The sequence below is a fragment of the Gracilinanus agilis genome, chromosome 3 (genome assembly GCF_016433145.1).
Source record: "Gracilinanus agilis isolate LMUSP501 chromosome 3, AgileGrace, whole genome shotgun sequence".
Lineage (NCBI taxonomy): Eukaryota > Metazoa > Chordata > Mammalia > Didelphimorphia > Didelphidae > Gracilinanus > Gracilinanus agilis.
In genome coordinates, this window is record NC_058132.1 from 134,018,654 (window position 1) to 134,038,777 (window position 20,124).

Sequence of the window (20,124 nt, forward strand, 5' to 3'; positions counted from 1 at the left end):
TTTTTTTTTTTTTTAACCCTTGTACTTCGGTGTATTGTCTCATAGGTGGAAGAGTGGTAAGGGTGGGCAATGGGGGTCAAGTGACTTGCCCAGGGTCACACAGCTGGGAAGTGGCTGAGGCCGGGTTTGAACCTAGGACCTCCTGTCTCTAGGCCTGACTCTCACTCCACTGAGCTACCCAGCTGCCCCCATAATGTATATTTTTTATAAATTCCAAAGTCAATTTCTTTTTTAAAATATGTTTTTAAAAACATTCTAGGGAAAGCTAGGTGGCACAGTATCATTAAAGCACCAGGTCTCAAATCAGGAGGATCTAGGTTCAAATCTGATCTTAGGCACTTTCTAGCTGTGTGACCCTGGGTGAGTCATTTAACCTCATTAGCTTAGCCCTTTTCCTTTCTGTCTTAAAGTTATTACTGGGACAGAAGCTAAGAGTTTTTTTTTTTTAAATTCTAAAATGATAGTTCAAATATTATACTAATCAAAAATTCAAATAAATGATATTCAAGTATAGAATCCAGTAATTAATACAGATAATTATTTAAGTTCATTATACAAAGTCAAAGTAATAAGTTATGCTCCAGATTGTATATGTCACATTTCAGTTCTTCAAGGACTTTTTTTATATCACTGTTTTGGATATTCTTTCCTGAATCCACATAGAAATAATTCTAAGCTATATTAGATGGTTTGATGAGTTGTGGTTTTTTATTTTAATCTTACTAAGAAATCAAAAATAGGGCAACAGAATAGGACTAATGTGGAGAAGACTGTCATGCCATTTTAGTGACATTACAGATTTCTAATTATTTCCATTCAGTGGATTACTTTAGTAACAAATAATGTGAGTAGCCTAAGAAATAGCCACGGAAATGATCTAGTGCAGTGGAAACAGCAAAGATTTGAGAGGAATTGGGTTCAAATCTTGTCTCTGACACTTGTTACCTGCATGGCTTTGGATAAGTCATTTAATTTCCCAGGGCCTCCACTTTCCTGTCTATAATTGAGTGGACCGCATGTGAGAGCCCCTAAGATTCTTCTAGCTCTAGATCCACTATAGCATGATCTGATATGAGAAAGTCACTACAGATTTAAAAAATAATTATGATTGAGTTAATTAAACTAAAACTTGACTATTTAAGTTTTAAAAATATCTTTTCTTACTGAAATCCACAGACTATAATATGTAGCCATTTTCCTTACGTTAATAGCTAAAGCACATAACTGGTATTGTTCTAATGTGATAATTTCATGGTAACAGGGTTCTTGAGCCAGCTTCACAATTGCACTTCCAGCAGCCAGTCTCAGACGGGACATATCTGGTTTACTGAAAAATAAGAAAAAAGAAACATATTAGCTTTTGTTTTTAATTTTTGCATATGGTGCTACTACTTCCTGGATATTATCTAATAAACATAGGCAACATCTATCTGAAAAAATCAGATTCTACAAGTCTTCACTATCACCCCCCTCTCTCTAATAACTATACATGTATGTTAATTTTATGCTAACAATCTTTTGGTTTTCCCTTTAAGAAATAGTTTTTTGCCAAACTTAAAATAAATCTGCAGATGTGCCATTTGGCTTTCGGCATTGAGTTACATGCTAAGTTGTATGTGTGTCTATGTTTTAATGGCTGTATACAATAAATAAGCTTTCAATGTCTAATTAGTCAATTTATCAACAAGCACAAATATGAAATAGCGTGAAAAACAATGGGCTGGCAATCATGAAACTAGGTCTGGTCAGAACAATTTTTTAGATTCATCATCTGAAAATGAGTCAGAGGAATGGAAAATAAATAGTAAATCCCTAATATGCCAGGAGTAAATATTTATAAAATACCTATAGTGACCCAAACAGAGGTACTACATAAAGAACTGATACTGGAATCATCAGGACTATGAGATCAAGTCCTACTTATGTCCCATCCTGGCTCCATGATCATGAACAAACCACAAAGCATCTAATTCTCTATGATTGTAAGTAACACGTCCTTTGCTGACCAGTATCACTGGAAGCAGTTTCGATGGTGAGCATTCATCCACAAAAATGAAACCAGCGGTCTAGCTTTTAAGCCAAATTATCCAAGTTTAAGTGAATATCCTTCACATTAAATAATCAGTAAAGCAAAAGTCAAAAGTGACAAATAATAAGTCATAATCAAGTGTGATTTTTATATAACTTTCCAAGGAATATGCTTTAGATTGGAAGTAATAATTGTCTAGATGTTTGTTGGAAAGTGTCCTTTATGTCAAACCAAAATTAATCAATAAAAAATAAAATTTATGATCCAACAATTCTGGAGAGCAATTTAAACTATGCTCAAAGGGCTGTAAAACTGTGCATAACCTCCAATCCAGCAATACTAGTAGGGCTATATCACAAAAATATTTAAATAAGGGAGGGGTGGGGAAGAAATATTTGCACAAAAATATTCATAGCAGCTCTTTTTGCAGTGCCAATGAACTGGAAATTGAGAAGATGTCCATCAAATGGGAAATGGTAGTATGTGACTGTAATGGAATACTATTATGCTATAAGAAATGATATCCAATATGTCCAGCAAGTGGGAAATGGCAGTATGTGACTGTAATGGAATACTATTATGCTATAAGAAATGATATGCAATATGATTTCAGAAAAACTTAGATAGAGTTATATGAAGAGATGTAAAGTCAAGTGAGAAGAATCAGAACACTGTGTAAAGTAAAAGCAATACTGCACAATGACTGACTATGAATGGCTAAGCTAATTCTCAGCAATACAATGATCCAAGACAATTCCAAAATCCTAAATATGATTTCTTTAAAAAGTGGTTTTTAAGTGAAAAATGAAATCAAACTCCAAAGAAAGAACTGATGGAGTCTGAATGCAGATGGAAGTATATTATCTTCCACTTCATTTTTTTTCTGTTTTATATGAATCTTTCTTCCACAGCATGACCATTATGGAAGTGCTTTCACATATACAACCTAGATGAAATTGCTTAGTGCCAGGGAGGGGAGAGGAGGTTGCAGGCCAAGTGTTGCAGGGGGCAGGTAAGAGGGCAAGAATTGGGAACTCAAAATTTTAAGAAAAAAAATTTTAATTGTTATTACACGTAATTTGAAAAAATAAAATAACATTAAAATGGCTTTTAAAAGTGTTGCCTTTAATAGTTTCCTGGAGCCACTGAGAAATTTAGCAACTTGCCCAGGGTCATATAACCAATATAAGGCAGAGACTGACTTTGGCCCCATATCTTTTAGAAAACACTCTCAATAAAGCTGTGGAGCAGATGTCCATCTATATACTGAGAGAAGAAACCACTCAGAGGGCTTCTAATACTGATAAAATCCCAAATATAATTTCTAAAAAAATTGATTTTTTTAATTGAACATTAGCCAAAACTGACATGGCAAGCACTCTAATATTAATTCCTATTTCTATTAAGCTTTATAGTTTGCTTTTCTCACAAGAGCCTTCTTTAGCATAACTATCCTTTCTTTATAGATGAGCAAACTCAGGCTCTGAAAGTTGGTGATTTATATACTTAATGATAAGGACTAGGTTTTATGGCACCAATTCCAACACTCTACTACACTTTCGATACTTTTTTTTATTAAATTAAATAACAGTTTTTAAAATAGCATAATGAAAGATGGTATAATGGTCAAATAATCACTGTTCTTAAAATTTTTGACTTCAAAAAATATTTGTAAGCTCCCTTTATAGCAGTTTAAATATAATAAAATATATACACAAGAACTACGCTACTATAATATTTTATATATTTACTCATTTGTATGCCTATGTAAATTATTTTATATCACACTTTTCATTGGTGAATTGAGTATTTATAGAATACAGAATATATAGAACATATAAACATAGAAAGTGTTAAAGAAAATCCATAAATTACAATCATCACTATAGTTTTACTGTGGAGTAGCATTCAATATTAATAATGAATTGTTTTTTGAACAGCTACTTTGTACATAAGCATTTTGCTAAAAGCACTGAAACAAATTAAAAAAATACAATCATGTAGGAAATGTTTGGTTCCTTCCACTCTTCTTAGAAATGCCTAGCCTAGGTGGCTTAAGATGCTATAACTTTCCTACTTTAGCTTACTATTGCCCTATATGTCTTTTCCTGGGGGCCAGGTGTTCATTTCCAAGTGATAATTAGCTAGTTCAATAAATTAATTGTACCAATGTGCTATTGGGATATAATTCTAAAATTCCTTAGGGCCCCCTCTCCAATTCCTCAGCCGTATATGTCAATTATATAAAGGATCTTCTAGAAACACAAAATTACTTGGTCTCTCTTTGTATTATAGCAACTTGTAAAAATTACCTCAGGAATCAATAGAAAATAGAATGTATACACATAAATACATAGTTTTTCTTAAAAATCAATATCTAAAGAATATTAGAATATTAGCGAAGATTGCTCTTCCTCAAAAGTTGAAATCCTCAATTTGGATAAATTATCACTCTACTCACCTTTATCACTTATGAAAACATGAAAAATATTCTATTTAACACCTGGGTTAAACAAATAATTTCAGACTATGAAGCTCTGAAAAAAAATTAAAGCTTGTACAATTCATATGCTTTTGTGAAATTTAAGTCAAATATTTTAATGCCTACAATAATCTTAATAAATCTTTTATTAATAATAATAATAAAATAATCTTTTAAGCTACTATTATTATTATCTTAATAAAAAACAGTGATTCTCAGAAGTGGTTATGCTGACATAAGGATACATGAATATGACCAATTAATTTATCAAGAATTTTGTACTGCATTATTAGATAGACATTTTCTCATTAGCTCCTCATTATACTGGAGTGAGAAGAGACAAACTAGCAGACTACTACAACAGAAAAGTAATGAAGGCAGTGGCAGTAACAGAAGAGATATGGGAACTTATAGAAGAGATGTTATGAAAGGAAAAATGATAAGACTTACCAATACATCAAATACAAGGGAAGGAGGGAGGTGGAATAGAATGAGTAAAGGAAAATAACTAAGTTTTAAGTCTGGGTGATTAGAATAAGATGGTGGTGTCCTGTATGGTTCTTTATATAGGAGAATTTAGAAGAGGAGACAATTTGGGAAGATAGTAAATTAATTATCTTTGGATGGGTTAAATATTAAGGTGGGGCACCTAAGTTTCAGATGTCTAATGAACATTTAGAGATGAAATATAGTGGTTAAGAATGAAGTTAAGACTGGATAGGTAGATCTGAGAATCATTAACATAGTTCATTTATTGCTACCAGTTATTAAAATCTTTGATTTATATTTCACAAATATATATAATTGGACAATCCTGGGGTTTTTTTTTACTGGAATTCATAAATACACTGGGAGTATTTGTTTAAATTGAATGGTTTTTGTGTTTTCTTAAGTGATCAGTGTTAGTAGAGTGATCATTTACTCAAATTAGATCAAATGAATCCATATAAGCCATGAGATCAAAAACTGAAAACACTAAAAAGTGGATAAGTACACTAAAAGATCTAAGATGAAAAATATAGGTCAGAAAACTTCAGGATAGCTTCATACAAAAAGATTTAAATAAATTTTTTTAATGGCACCTAGGATTTAGAAATATGGAGAGAAACGAGATGGGCATTTTGGGGAAATAACATGAGTAAAGGGACAGAGGTAAGGATGAACAAAGAATTTTCAAAGGTTTGACTAAACTTGTTAAGTTTGCAGAGGTGAATAATAGAAGATAATTTTGGCTTGATGGCACTATATTAAAGGGGGCCCTGAAATCAATCTTAGAAGTTTATTAGACTTTCTCTTGCATGCAATGGGAAGCAATGAAAGCTTTTGGAGTTGGAGTGAGATATGATAATAGGAGTGTACAAGAGGAAAGGAAGGGAAAAAAAAGGAAGAGCAGCTAAAAAGCTTCTCTGGTATTTCCTCAAGATGTCACACCAAAGGCAAAGGCTGTTTATCCTCCTTCCAACAGAGGTCAAGTCTAAAGCCCTGAAGGCAATGGGGAAGGGAGATCATGGGTAAAAAAAAAGAAGTGACATAATATAGTACAGCTCTACAAAAAATCCAAATATCCTTTAAGGATGTGTGCACACATATACATACTCACATGCAGAGTCTAGTACAGAAACACATCTAACACAACAAGGAAGCAAGTGGGGATGAGGTTAGAGTTAAGAGGGAGGATAATGACATGGGGAAAATATTCACAAGTAAAGCAATCTTCCTGATCCTGAGGGAAAAGAGAAATATTAAAAGGCAGGAATGAGAGGTGAGGGTGAAGAACTAGAATTTGAGAAGTCTCCTTAAATTGCCTCTCAATAAGAATAGCTGAACAAAATGTCATATGTAAATATGAATTTAATAGAATATTACTTAGCGGGACTAAGAAATGCTAAAAGAAATAAATGAAGTTAGCATAATAAGCAAGAGAACAATTTATACAAGCATAGCAACATTGTAAATAAAAAGAACTCTGGGAGTCTTTAAATCTTTAGATTCTTAAGACCAAAGATCAAAGCAATGACCAATTATGTCTATACCTGATCGAGGATGATGGACAATACTCACCTACTAAGAAATGATGGGTACAAAGTACACAGACATACATTTTTGGAGTGCCTGATTATGCTTTTTTGTTACAAAATTCCCCCCACTCCACCCTTTTTTCTTGAGTAGAGAGGAGTAGGAGAGTACTTTCTCTTTGTTTTTAATTGAAGAAGGGATACTGAAGGAGGTGCCCCTTTCCCCATTCAGGTCAATGTAACAATGTTAAAATTAGAAGAGAACAGAAGTAAAGTAAGACAACTATGACTGTTTTTAATGTAAAAAGAAGAATTTTTTTAAAAAAAAAAAAACAACATTAAATGGAGATCTTTCCTTTCATAAAAAATTTGCCTCTTGCCTTCTGTTAAGTATATGGAAATACATATTTTAAGGAAGAAGGTAGAAAGTGAAGAAGGGAAGCTCTAGGAAGAACAAGCTTGTTCATTAGGTTATCCAATTCTTCTTGACCATGGTTATCAGTTATGAAAACTGGGGAAATTATTACCTTGCCATATGAATCAGATGTCAAAGCCAAAAAAAAAAAAAAAAAAAAGCATCAGGATCAAGGAGAAGCTATATGAAATTGATGTAACCAAAGAAAATATTCCAATGCATGTGGAGAAGACAAGAGAGAAAGCCAGGAAAGAGGAAGAAGAGATAAGGGAAAAAGATGAGATGGAGAAAGGAAGGGGAAAGGAGAGGAAGAAAGAATATAAATGCATGAGATCTGGACCCAGAGATAGTGACACCAAAAACAGTAACCTAAATTATTCTATTCTAATCTACTACACATAAAACGGTTTTCTACTACCAAAGAAATGTTGAAGGTAACTACATATTCCTATTCATTAACTGTATGTAAAAAAACAAATATAATACCGATTTTCAAGCCTGATAAATTTGAAAATTAGGTCTAGTTAAAAGGAAGATAAAGATATATGGGAGTGAAGGGCCCAAGGAAATTTTAAAGGAAATTTTTCCTTTGTTATGCTCAAGTCTTCATGCCCAAATGAAATACCTCTGTACAAAGTCTTGGCAAATGTGATGCATAACCAAACATCCTTAATCTGAGGGATTATGGAGGAGCCCTGCCACTCAATGCATCTTAGTTTTTTTTTTTGGTTTTTTTGTTTTTTGTTTTTTTTTAAACCCTTGTACTTCGGTGTATTGTCTCATAGGTGGAAGATTGGTAAGGGTGGGCAATGGGGGTCAAGTGACTTGCCCAGGGTCACACAGCTGGGAAGTGTCTGAGGCCGGGTTTGAACCTAGGACCTCCTGTCTCTAGGCCTGACTCTCACTCCACTGAGCTACCCAGCTGCCCCATCTTAGTTTTTTTAAGAAAAGAGAGAGAATAGAGACTGAAAAAAATCAAGCCAGACTTGATTCCTAGCAAAATTTTAGGATCTATTATAAGTGGACATCTAGAAAAGGAAGTAATAATCGCAAAGAGTTTTAGGCATGGTGCCATCAAAAACAGGCTATGATGGGCTAATGACTTACATTTTTTAAAAGATTAAAATATTTATAGATCAGGAGAATTCTATAGCTACAGTCTAACAGATTTTAATAAAGCATTTTTATATATAAAAAAAAAAAACTCTTACTCTCTGCCTTGGTATTGATACTAGGTTTTGGTTTCAAGGCAAAAGAGCAGTAAGGGCGGAGCAACTGTGGTTAAGTGACTTGCCCAGGGTCACACAGTTGTGAAGTGTCTGAGCCAGATTTGAACCTAGGGCCTCCCGTCTCTAGGCTTGACTCTCAATCCACTGAGCTACCCAGATGCCCCTCTCTCGTTCTTTTTTGGGAGAAAATGGAATAATGTACAAAAATACTGATAAATAACAACTAGTGGAGGGTGGGGGAATGTGTACGTGACACTCTTTTACATTTCATCTACATTATTATTAACATGTTCCATTTTTTTCATCACTTTAAGTCAAGAGAATTAACAAAAGAATAAAGAAAGCTCCAATTCCTAATGTTTATCAGCTTCCAAGGTATAAATGGTTACAATGAAAATTTAACAATCAGCTTCTGAAAGCTGGTAAGAGCTGGTCCCAGTATACCCCTGTATGTAAAATTAGATGATAGGTGGATTAATAATGATTCAATGAAAACTGAAAAGGGGCTTCTAGAAGCCTGTGTTTGGCCCTACACTATTTTAACACTTATAAGTGACTAGCCTAAAGGTATAGATGACATCCTTTTTAAATCTACTAAGACATAATGCAAAAATAGCGGGCTCAAATAATCAATAAACATTTATTAAGCACCTACTACTACAGGTACTGTACTAAACTCTGGGGATACAAAAAGAGGCAAAAGCAGAATTCAAAAAGATCCTTATGGGTTTGAACAAGGGATAAGCCTAATGAAATGAAAATGTAACAGTAATAAAATAAAGATGAGCTTGGGGTCAAAAAACAACTTTATAAATACAAGAGGATAGAGGAATGGCTAGTTAGTTCATCTAAAAAATTATGTGGTGAGTTACAATGTAACGTAACATATCCATATATTAACATAACATAACCATGTGATATGATAACTAAAAACTGACATTTTTTTTTAACCATTACTTTGTGGCTTAGGAAAGATACTAAGTATAGGTTCCAAGGTAGAAAAGCAGCAAGGGCTAGGCAACTGCAGTTAAGTGACTTGCTCAGGATCACACCAATAGAATATGGCCAGACTGAAGCCAGGACCAACCAAGTCCAGGCCTGGCTTTCTAGCCACTGGGCCACATAGCTGACCCCTAATGAGATCTTAAAATGCATTAAAAGCATAGTTTCTGGGAACAGAGTTAATATTCTTGTTTTATTTTATTTTAATTTTTAATTATTATTAATTAAATTATTGTTTTATATTATTTAATATATTATATTATTTAATAACAATTGATTATTATTTTAATTAATACTCTGTCCTGATCAAGTCATATCTATACTCATTTCTGGACAAAGACATTAGGAAAGCCACTGATCTGATGGAAAGGGACTAGAGAAGAACGATCAGGATAACAAAAAAAGCCTTAAATTCATGCTGGAGAAGAATGAGTTTTTTAAATTGAGTATACTTAACCAAGAGAAAAGAAAACATGATAGTTGCTTTCAATGATCTGAAGATTGCTCCATAGATTAGATTAAACCTGGAGACAATAAACTAGCAGCGAGTACAAATTACCAAGAAGGAAATGTAGGTTTTGATAGAAGAAAAAAGTTTTTAAAGAACAAAGTATCCCAAAGCAGAAAGGGTTATTTGGAAATAAGAGCGTACGTGTGTGCGTGCATGCATGCACTCTCATGCGCGCGCTCTCGCGCTCTCTCTCTCTCTCTCTCTCTCTCTCTCTCACACACACACACACACACACACACACACACACACACAGCTTTTAAGAAAATGCTATATTGGGCATGCTGCAGAAAAAAGTCTTATTCATATGGCCTCTAGGGGGCTTTCCTCTTTCAAATTCTATAATGTCTTAGAGCAGTGATTCCCAAAGTGGGTGCTACCACCCCCTGGTGGGTGTTGCAGCAATCCAGGAGAGCGGTGATGGCCACAAGTGCATTTATCTTTCCTATTAGCGGCTATTAAAATTTTTTAAAAATTAATTTCCAGGGGATTTCTGGAAAGGGGGGGTAGTAGGCCAAAAAAGTTTGGGAACCACTGTCTTAGAGCCTTGAAAATCAAGTCAATTTTAGCACAAATCACTAAAGGCAAATATTTGATCATGTTCAATTCTTTTACTCCATGTCCCTCAAATAATATTGCCCTGGGAAATGAAATAAGTAACAAAAGGAAAAAATATAAAACTCTTGTCTACTTTCAGAAGAAAAAAAATATAATGGGAACACAACTTGTATTGGTGTTAGAGGTGAAAATTATAGTGAATCTATCTTTATAAATATATTCCTGAAATGTTATTTTTGTAGACATAGTGATTTCACTATCAAATGAGATATGTGTAAAGCACTTAGCACAGAGAGTGCCAATAAACTGGTTAGTTTTGTTCAACAACATTTCACTCTGAGAGAAGGTTCTGTTGGGATGAGTAAACTGAGAAATGGCAACAATGTATTTCTTTTTTAACTAAGAAAATCAATTCCACCCCTACCCCCTGCCCAAAGCCCAGGGAAATTTGCTTATTCATCTTTTGTTTTTTCTAAGGATATTTTAGTCTGTAAATAATATTTTGATGGGCAACTGTGCTTTTAGAAAGGCAACTTTGTTAGGTAGAAAAATCTTCTACAACACAGATCTGCCCATATTATTCCCCTAGTCATGAAGTTTCTGTGACCAGCCTTTAGGATAAAACACACCTTTACAATATGACTCCAATATATATTTCTGATTTAAATAACATTACTCCCCTTCACAAATTCTCCCTTCTAGTCAAATTACTTGCCCTTTCTCCATATTGGTATTACATCTTCCATTCCCATGCTGCGCCAAAAGGCTTGAATGAATGTATCCCTCTTTACCTCTTTCACAGATTCCTTAGCTTGCGGTAAAAGTCTCAAGTGCTATCTGCTATAAGAAAACCTTCCCAATTTCTTTTTGTTGTTAGTGTCCTATTCATTAATTACCTTTTATTTGCCTATTGTGAACCTAACATTTACTAGGAGAGTTAAGTTTCAAAAGGCTACAGACTTTGTTCTTTCCGATGATTAGCACAACTAGCAAGCAGAAAATGATTAATAAACATTTATTAAGTTGGCTTAAGTTTACACCACTTCTAAGATTCTATGTCAGTTCATAGGATAACAAAGATATCTGTTTGAGGTCTTTTAATCCATCCTTTTTACAAATGATTACATGGAAATCCAGAAGCAAAGTAATACAGACAAGTCCTATCAGAATCAAGATTCAGACCCAGATTTTCAAATGTCTACTGCATTAACAAGATTTGTAGGATTCAACAAGGACAGAGTAAACTGACTTGACAAACCTCTAGCTTATCATTATACTTTGTTTTGGATAATGTGGAATTAAATAAAAAATTAAATCCTAAAAATTTAAAATAAAGGTAATCTTCTACCTTCATTCTTATTTTTAATTTGGAGCAATGTATTTCTAAAAAGTAAGGTTTACTTCTCCAACCATTCCTGACAATTCTACTCCAATTTCTATAAAAGAATGTCCAATCTCTGAAAGACATAATGGTTTCCAAAATGTTATGAAAACTTAACTTATAGAAATCCAGGCTCAGTGAATTATAGCCCTCAGTTGATGAAGATAAACTTTTATCTATTTTTATGTTTAGTGCTTTTTAAAAAGCTTCCATGATCTCAAGTCATATAATAGTATTAGGGAAAGGATCATTACTCATTTTGTGGACTGAGTTATTAACTTGTTAGAGTTTCCCTCAAATTCATAGTACAAGTAAATTTTCTCATCCTGAGTTGGTTAGTACAAAATAAAAATTTTTAGGGAACATGGGTACTAGTTGAATTCTATTATACAGCAATAAGTTAATATTTCAATAAATTACTAATGTGAAAAGATTTGAATATTAAGTAATATAAAGTAAAACAAAATGTATAAATTAAATGGTGAAATTCTGGAAAGTAAGTGGAGAGTAGCAATCACAAATGAAAATAATAGTATTTTTTTTTAATTCACATTATATATATATTGTGTTAGACTAGTAGCCAATAATATTAGGCTAATGTATTTTTTAAATGACATACTCTTCTGTGACATATTCATAGAAATGTACTTTCTATTTTAAAACCATTCCTCTGTTCAAAACCATATAACAAGAAATACCTATGTTCTAAACACAGAAAGAACTATTCAACTAGTTATTTGGGGGCTAGGTAATTAAATAATTATGCAGTTTGTGTAATTTTGAATGACTAATTGCATACCTAATTTTTCCCTGCTCTGTTAAGTCTCCATCACTATGCAATATTGTTGTTAATAATCTCAGTGTAGATGTTCCTGATTTGCTGTGATTATTTTTCATTCCAAGCAGCCATCGCACCATCATTTTAATGGCCTGAATCTTAAAAGACAAAAAGCAAAAACAGTTAATGAAAAATTGATGCTTTTTAAAAAGAATTTTCAAAAACATCTAAGAAAATCACAAAATTCTTCAAAGATAGAGGATACCTCTATCAGAATAACAATTTTTCTTTCCAGGATATAGTAACTTCATTATCAATTTCTAAGTCAGGGTTAAACCACTTCAAAGCACTAGAAGTCACATCATAAGTTTGCATAAGGACGCAAAAGATAATTACTCAACATCTCCCAAATCTAGGGAACAACTATTTTCTAAGGACTCAAAAGCTGAGACTCTAACCTTTAACTCTAGGGAGAATGAAGATGTGTTACCTTTTATTATATCAGGAATTTTTTTCTGATGATAGTCTAGATCAGTGATGGGCAAACTACTGCCCACGGGCCAGATGTAGTCCCCAGAAATGTTCTATCCAGGCCAGGCCACATTATTCCTAGTCTAACAAATACAATGAGTAGGATACAATACAATGAAACTTGGAAAGAGTTGCCTTAGAAACAGACTGAGAGATGAGCATTTCCTTTCCTTTGGCTCCCCTCTTTAAAAAGTTTGCCCATCACTGATCTAGATAATAGTTCTAGGGAATCTAGGACTAATTATAAAACTGGAAGCTAAATGACAAATAAAAAGGAAAAATGTAGCTCAATATTTAAAAATCTTAGGGCTGGGGCAGCTGGGTGGCTCAGTGGATTGAGAGCCAGGCCCAGAGACAGGAGGTCCTGGGTTCAAAGCTGACCTCAAGACACTTCCTAGCTGTGTGACCCTGGGCAAGTCACTTCACCCACATTGCCTAGCTCTTACCATTCTTCTGCCTTAGAAGCAATATACAGTATTGATTCTAAGACAGAAGGTAAGGGTTTAAAAAAAAAAAAAAAAAAGGAAAGTTCATGATAAATGCATCATGATAAAACATCACCAAAAAACTATGTGGTTTTGTGGAAAGGGTGGAGCCTTCATATCTGTAGCTGATAAATTAAATATATTTTACCTACTTTCTATAACCTCAATATATATAAAATATCATACTTTAAGCATTAAGATAATCTTATATGACAATAGGGGGCTAAAATTTAAGTTGCCGAATGGACATACAATACTCACTTTAACTAATGTCTCAGGAGAAACTTCTTCATCTGGAACCCAGAGCTTGGTTGTCTTTTTCCCTGGAAGCTAAAAAAATAAAATAAATTAAGGTTTCTGAATAAGGTATACCTATTTGTATAAATGAGCACAGCAACTATGGCACAGTAGAGGCTAGGACACAAGGGAAAAAGTAACATATAAATATTATATAAGTACATCAAAGAGTTGTAAAACAAAGTCATGCGTGAGAATAGTTACAGATAGGGAATTAAGGATGACTTCATGAAGCAGGTGGAATTTAAGTTAAAACTCAAAAGTTGATCTGTAATTCAAGAAATAAACCAGGAGTGGAAGGGCAGAGAGCACAAGAGTGAAAATCGTCACTGGATCAACATATATGGAAATATTGGGGAGGAGACAGATTGAAAGTGCAGTGATATGAGACAGAACTAGAACATGTTACAACTAGACAGTAGAGAATGTTAAAAACCAAGTTCTCCTTTGCCATTAGATAGGGCATAGGGTTTAGTCATAGATCTGATTGTGCCTAGTTTGACATATATACTCTCATAATAGGCTATTTATTTAACTAAATGCTTTGATCACAGTTCTTTTATACACTCATAAAGTGTCCCAAAAGACCTAAGCATTAACAGCTTAAAACTAAATTATTAACATTTTTGGGATATTCCATATACAAACATATACACATTTGTGCATGTGCACGTGTGTGTGTTTAAGATATATACATCTATAGAGATATATAGATATAAACCTACTGTATGCAAACTACAAGTTGAAACATGCTACTCTCATTTTAATTTGAGTTTTCCAATTATTGCAAAATATTGCTAAAGAATGAAAAACTATGAAACACAAGTCTAAATGGGGGGGTCGGGGGGACGCGCGAGAACAAATTTTTACCCGGTCATTCATGAGAAGATCTTTAACGATGAAAGTAGCTACCAAAGATTTCAAAGGAGCAGCAAACTGATCTGGTGCAAGGAGAGCTATGTGACCAATAGAAACCAACGGTGTTATGAGATGTTCAAGGTTGCTTGGATCTAGGCTTTTATGCAGTGGCTGAAATAAGATAATATTATATCACATATCTATAAATTTTTATTCTTAAAAAAACAGCATGTTCTGTACTTTGAAAATTCAATACAAAGTTTATTGTTCATGTAATAACTGAATCTAATATTTATACTAGCTCTGAAAACAGAAAAAATTTCAACTAAGAAGTATATCAGAGATAGATATTTTTATAGTAATCTCATATTAAGTGTCTTAATAAAGATTATTATGCTGTTAATTTTATTTTAGTATTTAGATGAAAAATTAGTGCAAATTTTTAGTACAAATTGATTAGGCATACTGAAAATATTTTACTCAAAGATGGCCATTCTGATCCCTATTAAAATCATTAAAATGTAGGTTAAAGAATAATTAGCCAATGAAATGTCACCAAAGTAAAAGTTCTATTATCTAGCCAGTTAGATCAACAGGAAATATTAATGAGTTAAAAATATAAATAGTTTAATTTGTATTACTCAAGGTCATCTTCCTCTTTATTATATCCCTGGATCTCCCAATTAAGACCCAACTCCTCTTTTGTGGCCTGTAACAAAACACTAGGGAAATCATTTTGAGGAAGATTGAACATAAAGAGGGTCATTAAGAACCAAATCAGACAATAGATGAACTTCAAAAGTTAAAACACAATACAAATATATTACTGTTACCATCATGATCCATAGGAAAAATAAAGGAAAAGACAATATAGAGCCCATTTCAAATAAAAAAAAAAAAAAAAAAAAACAGCACTTCTTTCAGTAAGAATCTTCTTAATCTGAAACCATTCTTACACAGAAAAACTAAGCTGAATAAAAAATAACACTACTCCTTAAAAATAAAACTTTGAAAGCAAAAAATACAATATTTGCTAGTTATAATTAATGGTGTTAAAGTCAAGTTAAACAAAGGGATCTGTCCTACAGCTCTAAGAAGGTAGATAGAGGTAAGTAGAGGGATAATGAGGTGAAAATATAAGCAAGGAAGAAAGAAACAGTTAAAAAGAGAAAAAAGATTAGGATGCTTCTAGAACAGGCATATCTGATCACCATAAACTATTTATTTCACAACGATTTGAATAAAATTTTACATACTTGCTAAAAATTTTTATTTGGAAATTATCAATACTGGTTTTTCCAGATATCTTCAGTTGGCAAGGTACCAGAAAATAGCTTCTACTTGTATAATGAAATTAAATCACACAAGAGGGCTAAATATTATTCTCAAGCATAAAGAAAATATAAGTGGAATATTTTTATTTTAGATAATAATATTATTTTATTTTACTAGGTCTTCATTTTGAATATATTCTAACTTTTAAAAAATTCCTATGACTTCACCAATACAGGGAACTTCTGCTAAAGTAACTCCTTCTATCGATGCATAATAGTTATCACTCTACAATTTGGAATGTTAGGGAGCTACCTCAGAAGCACTTAAGTGCCATTTCACAAATGGAATCATTATACTGCCTTAATGAGTATTTTGAAAGACCTATATTCAGCTCATCTGATAACTTCATATTTGTCACTTAATAATATAAAATAAACTACTGTCAAAAAATTACTTGTTTATGGGGGCAGCTGGGTGGCTCAGTGGAATGAGAGTCAGGCCTAGAGACGGGAGGTCCTAGGTTCAAATCTGGCCTCAGACACTTCTCAGCTGTGTGACCCTGGGCAAGTCACTTGACTCCCATTGCCTACCCTTACCACTCTTCTGCCTTGGAGCCAATACACAGTATTGACTCCAAGACGGAAGGTAAGGGTTTAAAAAAAAAAATTACTTGTTTACTGATTAAGTAATTGATGTTAAAATATAACTCAATAAAAACCCAATCAAAAATGTGCTCCAACAAACTTTACTCACTCATTTAATAGCAGAACTAACCATGAACACTCAATAAACTGCAGTAGTTCCCCTATTACCTCTAAATTAAAATATAAATGCTTAAAAATATTTGTTGATTGAGTGAACTTCTGCAATTAATTCACATAAGTAAGCATTTAGGAGTGAGTAACTCTTCCTAAATAACTTTCATCAACAATAACAGATAAAGATTACAAAGCAGAACCAAATTTCTTTCCATAAAATCTAGTAGCTTTGAATTGTTAAAATCAATTTTAAAAGCTCTTCATAAACTCATAAAATATTTACATAATTTTTGCATTGAGATCTATACATTTTTCCAAACATGCATTCCAAAAATACTAGAAAATAAACAATCAATAGGATACTTTATCCCTAATCTTGCCCACATACAAAATCACACATTTGTATGGAATTAAAATGTAGGAAACAGACTTAAAAAAATTTTTTTTAAATTTCTTTACCTCAAATATCTGTGCAAATTGTGTCTCTTTACTGGAGAATATTGCATGGATACAGTGAATTGCATATTTGGCTTGGCGTGGAGGTCCTTTTTTAGCTTTATGATGGAGAACTGGAAGCAATGCCCTAAAATAAAATTAAGAAACAGAAAATAGGAAATAGGAATGAAAAATAGACTAAAGTATCCTAGACAAATTTCCCTTAGTATACTTAGAATATACTTAGAATAAATTTTAAAATACATTCATTTGTAGTAAAAACTAAGGTTAAAGGGAATAAAATTTTACCTTTTCCCTCATTCTTTGTAGATGAAAAAAGAATGGATTTTTAATTAAATGAGTAGCAATAATAAGTATAACATCTGTAGCCCACTATTTGTTTTATCTGTATAGTCCTGCTCCTCCCACCACAGCTCAGGTTCTATCACCTTATACTATCTACACAATGCAGTCTAAAACTCTTCATTTGAGGGTCTCCACTGTTTTGCTTGCCCTAATTTACCTTTCTATTACAAATCACCTACTAATCCTCAACCTGAACACTACAATCAGTTTGGAAGGCAACTGTACTCCAATGCAAATTGTACTTAAACTTCTACACTATAAAGTTCTGTTTGGAATTTCTTTCTAGCCACTTCAATTACCAAATTCCTTTATTATCCTTCATAAAAATACTTTTATCCTTCCACATAAAAATAATTTTGTGACCATGCCAAATAAAAGCAATTCATTATTTCTCCATAAGCCTACATCCTCTGTTTTGTTTTTGTTTTCTTTGCAGGAGTATATAGAAAGGAGAAAAAATTAATGTCTATTAATTGAAAAACTTCTATAGAAAAAAAAGATTGAGACCCTTACAGAGTTCTTCCATTAAATCCAATTCCTTCATACTTGCAAAAACAAAGTTGTAGAAACCAAGAGAAGCTGAAGAATTTTCCCTTGGTCTTACAGATAAGTCAGTCAGGATAAGATTCTATGCATTCTAGCTATACAAAACTTAAGTGCAACTTAGTCATCCTGTTACTGTCAACTGAGGGTAGCAAAAACAGCACATTCTATAGAGACTAGGGTGATACAAACACCTAAATTTAAATTGTAAGAAATATATTTAAAAGTCTTTTATATGGAGGCAGCTAAGTGGCTCAATGGATTGACAGTCAGGAGGCCTAAAATGGGAGTTCCTGGGTTCAAATCTGGCTTCAAAAACTTCTTAAGTTATGTGACCCTAGGCAAGTCACTTAAAACCCTACTCCACCACCCCTCCATTGCCCATTGCTCTTCCAGTCTTGGAACCAATACACAGAATTGATTCTAAGAAGGAAGGTAGGGGTTAGTTCGAGTTTTGTTTTTTTTTTTAAATCTTTTAAAGCAAACATTTAAAACTACTAGGGGCAATTAAGTGGCACAGTGGATAGAGAACCAGACCCAGAGATGGGAAGTCCTGCCTCAGACACTTTCTAACTGTGATCCTGGGCAAGTCACTAAACTCCCTTTGCCTAGTCCTTACTACTCCTCTGTCTTGGAACCAACACATAATATTGATTCTGAGATGAAAGGTAAGGGTTTAAAAAAGTAATTAGTTATTTAAGTGTCTCCATTTCTTTTTTCTTTTTAGAGTAATTTTCTTTTACAAGTAAAGAGCCTATGTTAAAAGGTAGCCTCTACTGGAACAGGAAGAGTAAATTGTCACAAAATAGGGTGGTTAAGATTTAGCACTTACCATATAACCAGATTTATTGGAGTCATTAATAAAGTTTTGCTGATTGAAGTATAGTTTATTCCAATCACTTAATTTTAAAATCAGCCTACCGAAGTCATTCATTCAACAATTTACTATTCTTTTGTATAAGATTTATATTTTAATGTAAGTCTATTATAATTATGGCCTGCTTAGATTATAACACAAATTATATCCCTTAGATGGAGAGTTGACTGAACCTGAACAAATAAGTGTACAGGTAAGGACAAATAATCTTCTTTTTTTTTTTTTTTTAAAAGAGCCTCCTAGCAAACTACAAAGGTCAGTAAAGTCTCTGTCTCTGCTTAACATCTCTTAAATGATAGTTACAGTGACAATTATCATCTCTGAGTTGTATGATAATTGATAGTATGAAGGCCTCAGGATCTATTCTTGGGAATAGTAATTGTTTAGGAACAAATTGCCTTTTGGTATAAATAAGCCCTTGGATTTATCTGCCACAGAACGTCTTTTTGTACAAATTGTCTACTAAGAAGAAAGATATATTCATAAGTAACTGTCATAACAAGTTAGAAAATAACTGAATGTATGAAAAGAGCATGATCTAAAATTTAACTACTGAAAGGTGACCTCTAACTGATTGTTTTGGATATAAATAAAAGCCCTCTCTCTCTTAGGCTGACTTCCATCATAAAAAAACTCTACTAGAACACGACTCCAGAATTTTTTTTTCTACCAAGTCATTGATAAGGCAAATTAGGTAGCACAGTGGATAGAGCATCAGGCCCAGAGTCAGGAGGTCCTGGGTTCAAATGTGACCTCAGAAAGTTGTGTGACCCTGTACAAGACACTTAACTCCCATTGCCCAGATCTTCTTATTCTTTTGCCTTGTAACCCTCAATTTTTCAATTATTTAACAGTGTAAGATTTTAAGTATTTCACTAAATAAATGTCTGTTTTCTTTCTTCTTTACTTCTCACTAGAACCTGTCTATCCACCTACACTCATTTCTGTTGATCACACCACCATAATCTAAGTGAAATCAGACTTGAATCTTTCATTGCTTCCACATTTAAACTGTTAAGTTCTGTCATTTCTACTGATGTTCTAGGTCTAGCATCTCTCCTTCTTACCAACCTAATATACTAGATCACTCATTCACCTTCTGTCTATAATTCTTCTAACCAGTATAACTGCTTCTGCTCTCTCCAAACTATCTTTCCCATCCATGTTAAAAAATCCATGTAAAAAAGATCTAATCACAATTTCTCCACTCAAAAAATTGTTAGTGTCTCTTTATTGCCAGTAAAAAACACAAAGTCTTTAGTCTGGTATATTCATGGTCCTGCATAATTTAGATACAACCTA

At 33.1% G+C, this 20,124-nt stretch overlaps 1 protein-coding gene across 1 annotated transcript in view; it reads right to left on the reverse strand.

Annotated features, from left to right (window-relative positions):
* PDS5B (PDS5 cohesin associated factor B) overlaps window positions 1-20,124 on the reverse strand; it is a 154,548-nt gene that overhangs the window by 50,158 nt on the left and 84,266 nt on the right. Inside the window, exons 20-24 of the mRNA XM_044668269.1 lie at window positions 17,061-17,184; window positions 14,581-14,739; window positions 13,675-13,743; window positions 12,419-12,555; window positions 1,204-1,327 (exon numbers count right to left, since the gene is read on the reverse strand). Coding sequence (XP_044524204.1) covers window positions 1,204-1,327; window positions 12,419-12,555; window positions 13,675-13,743; window positions 14,581-14,739; window positions 17,061-17,184 — 613 coding nt within the window. The remainder of the gene's footprint in view (window positions 1-1,203; window positions 1,328-12,418; window positions 12,556-13,674; window positions 13,744-14,580; window positions 14,740-17,060; window positions 17,185-20,124) is intronic.